This window comes from Prorops nasuta, unplaced genomic scaffold, assembly GCF_024137725.1.
Source record: "Prorops nasuta isolate Cenicafe-Biocafe unplaced genomic scaffold, Cenicafe_Pnas_1.2 PNAS00011, whole genome shotgun sequence".
In the NCBI taxonomy this organism is placed as follows: Eukaryota; Metazoa; Arthropoda; class Insecta; order Hymenoptera; family Bethylidae; genus Prorops; species Prorops nasuta.
In genome coordinates this window covers 2,146,781-2,152,261 of record NW_027116808.1, presented here as the reverse complement: position 1 = coordinate 2,152,261, position 5,481 = coordinate 2,146,781, and the positions used below count along the sequence as shown (strand labels likewise).

Below are 5,481 nucleotides of genomic sequence, written 5' to 3'. Positions count from 1 at the left end.
GGCCACAGCTTTTTTCTTTTTTGCCGAGTACAATAAGTATTGTTAAAAATTACTCGAATAAAACCAACCTGAATTTCAGTAATGTCTCTTCACCTGTATGAATCTCAATCGCCAATCATTGGATCCAAAAGTAAGCTAAACGAAACATTTATTGTCAGCTTAGACGACACGCAAACGCAATTTCAATTTTTTCTGCGTGGAAAGTTTAATATCGACCTTATCTATCTATTATATATATATATATATATATATATATATATATATTGAAGTTCTGAAAATGCGTTTTTTATTTTACACAATGCATATCACCATTATGAGTTAATCGAGGTGTTTGTGTATCTGATCTACATGACGATCAAATTATGCGATCATATGCGACATGTACTTGATCATGAGACGTTCAAAAATTTTCCTATTTATTTTTTGTATATATATTTTATTGTCCTATTTATTTGTTAATAAAGAGCTTGCAATAAATTAGTGACAATAAATGAGCGTGTTTAGTAAGTAAAGATAAATTGTATCTATTGTCAAGAGTTGCAAAGGGACGTTAATCGAACCCCTTGATCATTTGTCGTTAAGTTAATAAATAATAAATTAATATTACCAATGGAAGGTTGGATTTGAATTTCAAGTGGAATGGCATTTTATTAATAAAAAGTTTTTCATATTCCTTCTTCGTCTGTGCAAACAATTTGATCGGTCCAAGGAATTAAAGTTACATCACTAGCTGGTTACAATAATCACTTGCAACCTCTCCAATGAATCTCACGTCAACCCTCCATCGGGTCACAGCTCGTCTTCTTCTCTAATCGTAAGCATGAACTATCAATTGCACTATTTATAACAATATACAAAGGTATATAAAAGGCTAATGGAAATATGATTTATAAACTTTTATAAACAAGAAGACTAATATTGATATCTCAATTAACCGAGGAAAGTATAGTTTTGGCCGTCCTCGAATTGTTGGTTTGGTTGATTGTTTGGTGTCACTGATCTCACTGGCATTTGGCCCCTTGGTACCATTTGCTGTTGCATGTTAAGCAATTGCTGCCTGTATTGAGGCTGTTGCTGAGAAACGAAGTTTACTATTATTATTCTTTATAAAAGCATTAAAGCAATAATTACTTAGTATTTATTTTTTACCTGTTGCAACAGATGTCTTAGTCCTAGATTATTTGTCGGAACAGGCCGCATTACTCTTTGAGCATTTGCCTGTTGATTCGCTAAAGCTTGTTGCTGGTTCATATTCCTTTGCGCTTGTTGTGACTGCTACAGATATGGTTTACATTAATATCTAATTAATATACTTTAGAATTGTTTTTTCACTGAATTACCTCCATTTGTTGTTTATACTGCATTTCCTGTTGCTGTGCAATTTCCAAATTGTGCTGAATCTATACCAATAGCTTTCCAATTAATATAATACATTCTTCGGAAATTACTATAATGATAACACTTACATTAACTTCTAATTGCGATTTGTACTGAGCCTCCTGTTGTTGAGCCGCTTCCAATGTTTGGCGCAGCTGGTGAATCTTTAATAAATTTTGTTGCCTGGCCATTTCCAATTCGTCAAAAAGCGGACGTTGCTGACCAAGCATACCTGCTGTATTTCCTTGTGGTACCAAGCCAACGTTTTGCTAAAATATTAATTCATCAAGGCATTAAGCTAATCTATGAATACATTTCGTTTGTCTATTATTAAAATATAAGTAAATGAATTTACAGTGTGTGTGCCGCCTACCATCGATTGCTGTTGTTGATTATTTTGCCTCATGTTCTGCGTAATTTGACCTCCCCCCATCGCCATTGTATTTGTTTGGGAAAGAAGAATGCCACTTTGCGGTATACTTGGCGTGGGAGCCTGTATTCCACTTGGCATCGGATTATTTGATCCAGGTGCGCCCTAATTCAAAGTAACAAATTATTCATTAAGATTCAACCTATTATATAATGTTAAAAATTGTAGATTAATTATTACAGTTAATTGTCCTTGTCTCATGGAAACCTGCGACGTTTTTTGTTGTTGAATTATTTTTCGTAGACGATCAACAAATGCAGTTTGATCACTCGGTATGCACCCTACGTACGATCGTTTTTCCGCAGTGTAGACAAGAATTAGAACTTTTATGTCACAGGGCGAACTCGATTGCATAGAACTAAAATGAACACAGCCTACCTAAAATATCAAAGTAGATATTAGTACTAATTAAATTTATTATATAAAAATACTTACATAGCCAGATGACATCATTTTCGTTAAGGACTCAAGGGCCTCGCAAGATGTTGGGTGAAAAAATACAGATTTAAAATTTTTTAGATATGCTCCAATATTTCCTATCAGTTGTTTAGGCATCAGTTGCATTATTAATTTTGTTGGCCATGTATCAGCTTTTAAATCAAACTCGCTGTTTTTAGAATTAGTAGAGACTGTGCATGGTAGTTGCCTAGTTAATCTCTGAGTATCTGTAGGCTTTCCTTTATCGAGCCATTCGATATAGCCTTGCCAGATCACCTGACGTTCTCTTAACTGAATCTGTTGGCTGCCTATGTTTCCACCTTGCATAGTTGTCTAAAAGTATATAGCTTTCTTTGTTAAAACTGTTTTTTAACTAAATTAACAGCACATTAAAAATTTGAAAATTTTCAATTTACCGGTGCTTGCGAGTATGTAGCCTGAGGAGCAGCCTGAAGATTATGAGACGAAACTGCAACCGAAACCTGGGATATAGGAACAGACTGCTGCATTTGATTAGGTATTGGTTGATTGGTAGGAGTGGAGTGTTGTGAACTCGTTTGATTATGATTTTGATGCTGAGACATTGATATTGTGGCTTGCTGTTGTTGGGAATTCTGCTGCATTTGCATGTTCAATCTCAGTTGCTGTTCCTGTGATGTAAGCTGCTGTTGCTGTGGTGCAAGTTGCTGCTGCTGTTGCTGTGGAGCAAGTTGTTGTGGTGCAAGTTGTTGTGGTGCATGTTGTTGCTGCTGCTGCTGTTGTTGCTGCTGCTGTTGTTGCTGCTGCTGTTGGTGCTGCTGCTGTTGGTGCTGCTGCTGTTGGTGCTGCTGCTGTTGGTGCTGCTGCTGTTGTTGCTGCTGCTGTTGTTGCTGTGAATTTCCTCCCAACACATTTGTATTTCCTACAACAAAATAAAACCATTTTTCGCAGAACATCTTGCTATAACGGAATTGTGTTTAGAGACATATGAAATTGACATGTGTGAGTTTAGTAGTTGATAAATGATAACGTTTTGATTACGGATATACCTAAACACTAACTTTGGCTTTTTTTAATCCGATTTATCCATTATCCATTATCCACCAATTTTCAAGCTGCTCGGATTAAAACCGGAACTGCCGCTGCTCTCAATGAAATGCATGAATAGAAGAGTAAAATAATGAGTGATTAAATGAAAGGTTAGGACGGATGATAAACAATTGGGTTTTTTTCGAAGCCTACCATCCATCCTTTGTCCAAAAGAAGCAACATTGAGCCCTCCTAATGATAGAGGCTGAGTTAATTGTGCTATCAAGGCGCTACCCTGAGTATTTGTTGGCCCATTTGACCCTGTTTGCATGAATGTTGGTCTCCATCTAGGTTGTGCTGCTCTTACAGTCATGCCTGCTGGATGATAATTTGGTGGAGTAGTTATTTGTACATTGTAAGGTGCTCTATTTGTATTAATTGAAGCAGCCATGTTCGGTACTATTGGTTGATGCACCGACGTAACAATTTGTGGTGTCTGATTTCTATATGTTGGTCCCTGAACTTGGTTATTTGGAGCTACATTTTGCTGTACTTGATGTGGATTTGGGCTATCATTGCCTTGCAGCGGACTTGAAGGAATTTGCACAGAATGTGGCACCATCATTTTATGGGCAAGTCCACCCATTGTTGGACTCACTGGTCTTTCCTTCAAATTATAATTTCTTAATAAAACCAAATGCCTTGGATCTTTAGCATAGTTTTTTGTTTGAGAAGACAGCAAATCTCCTCCAGCTTTCTCAAACAAACTGTACAAAGCCGGTATTTTTCTTGGTGATAATATAGAAAGATTAATATTCCTCTGAAAAAATAAGTAGTTATTTTCTACAATATAAAGAAGTATTAATGAGATTTGTTGAAAATATTCATACATCTTGGTATAAAGCTGCTAATTGATCTACAGTGTGTCCAGCATATTTGTATACTTCCTGAATTACAACTTGATATGGAGATGAGTTACATATTAAAATACAGTGCTTCTGAATTGCAACATTTGATTCTCTTCTTAATTGTAAATCCTCAAAGCATTGCAAACCTGTTGCAAGTCCCTCTCCAATATTAGCATAGGATTCACCTTTTCCACCCACCATTCTAGTTAGGAAAATGAATATGTAAATAAAAATATAATAAAATTAGCATTCTTGATAACAAAGTATTCTTAATAACAAGATATACTTACTCCAATCTATCCAAAATAAGTAATAATTTGTAAGGATTTGAGTAAGGCCCATAAGTTTCAGTACAAGGTGCTGGTAGGCAATCAGCAGCATGATAAATTACTATCCCATACAAAGTAGTATTGTTCTATCACAACAAACATTAAAAATAAATTATATTCAAATAAAAGCCTTGTTTTGCTTGTTAAAACAAAGCACACAATTGATTACAAGACTTAATTATCTATCTATAATTACCTCTGACACATAGTCCCTGTCTTCTATATTTCCTTGACTAAAGTACCTAAAATTTAAACATGAAATTAGTTGGATAGCAGACTTACAAATTAGAGTAGAATATGATACGCACTCTAAAGTTGGTATCAAATAATTAGTTTTTAGGTCATTTAAATATGCGCCATTGACTGCTGTCCCTTCTATTACAAATATAACATCAGCATGTAATCCAATATCTGTAGGACCAGCAACCATCTAAATAAAAATATCCTTTAAGTATATGATCCTAACTGATTAAACTTACTTTAAGAAACAAAAAATTTATTTTTTATCAAATAAATTTAAAACAATAATAAACTTACTGTATATTATTAAAATATGTATTAAAAAACTTTTCAACAAAATAAAACTTTAATTTAAGTACACTTCAAAGAGAAAATTTAACAGATATCCTTGATTGTCTCATGAGCGTTCATAAACTTATTTTAATTTTTGTAGGGCCGTCAATGTTGGGTTAGGTAGAGTTGGGTAGGGTAAGTACTGGGTGACTTGACAATTGTCCAGCAAGGCGAGCAAAGCCGACCGAAAAAAGCTATAGTCTATGCAACACATCTTATATATATATAGTTTCAAGATGATGGCATAGCTGAAATCCCGGCCCTATTTTTCAAATTGCGACTACTCAGTAGATAGGTTAAATTGAAATATCATACTGACTGGTCTGACTGCTCAACCAGCTCAATCAAATCATTTTAGTTTCTTTCGCAGAGCTGAGAAAGCGGTTATGGGTTATTTGATTTGACTTATTTGCTTGCA

At 34.9% G+C, this 5,481-nt stretch overlaps 1 protein-coding gene across 3 annotated transcripts; it reads right to left on the bottom strand.

The window, feature by feature from the left end:
• Positions 1-144: 144 nt before the first annotated feature.
• LOC136777737 (mediator of RNA polymerase II transcription subunit 25-like) lies at positions 145-5,168 on the bottom strand. 3 transcript variants are annotated; one of them, XM_066734259.1, is made up of 14 exons: positions 5,028-5,168; positions 4,799-4,920; positions 4,687-4,732; positions 4,452-4,576; positions 4,144-4,363; positions 3,467-4,073; positions 2,662-3,146; positions 2,243-2,578; positions 1,988-2,185; positions 1,733-1,912; positions 1,467-1,646; positions 1,341-1,400; positions 1,150-1,275; positions 145-1,074 (listed from the first exon to the last, which is right to left on the bottom strand). In XM_066734259.1, the coding sequence occupies exons 2-14, from the start codon at positions 4,918-4,920 to the stop codon at positions 931-933; spliced, it is 2,829 nt and encodes a 942-aa protein (XP_066590356.1). In that variant the 5' UTR covers positions 5,028-5,168; the 3' UTR covers positions 145-930. The 3 variants fall into 3 exon arrangements, with proteins under 3 accessions (XP_066590356.1, XP_066590357.1, XP_066590358.1); XM_066734260.1 differs by having other exon boundaries at positions 1,150-1,272; XM_066734261.1 differs by having other exon boundaries at positions 1,751-1,912.
• Positions 5,169-5,481: the final 313 nt, after the last annotated feature.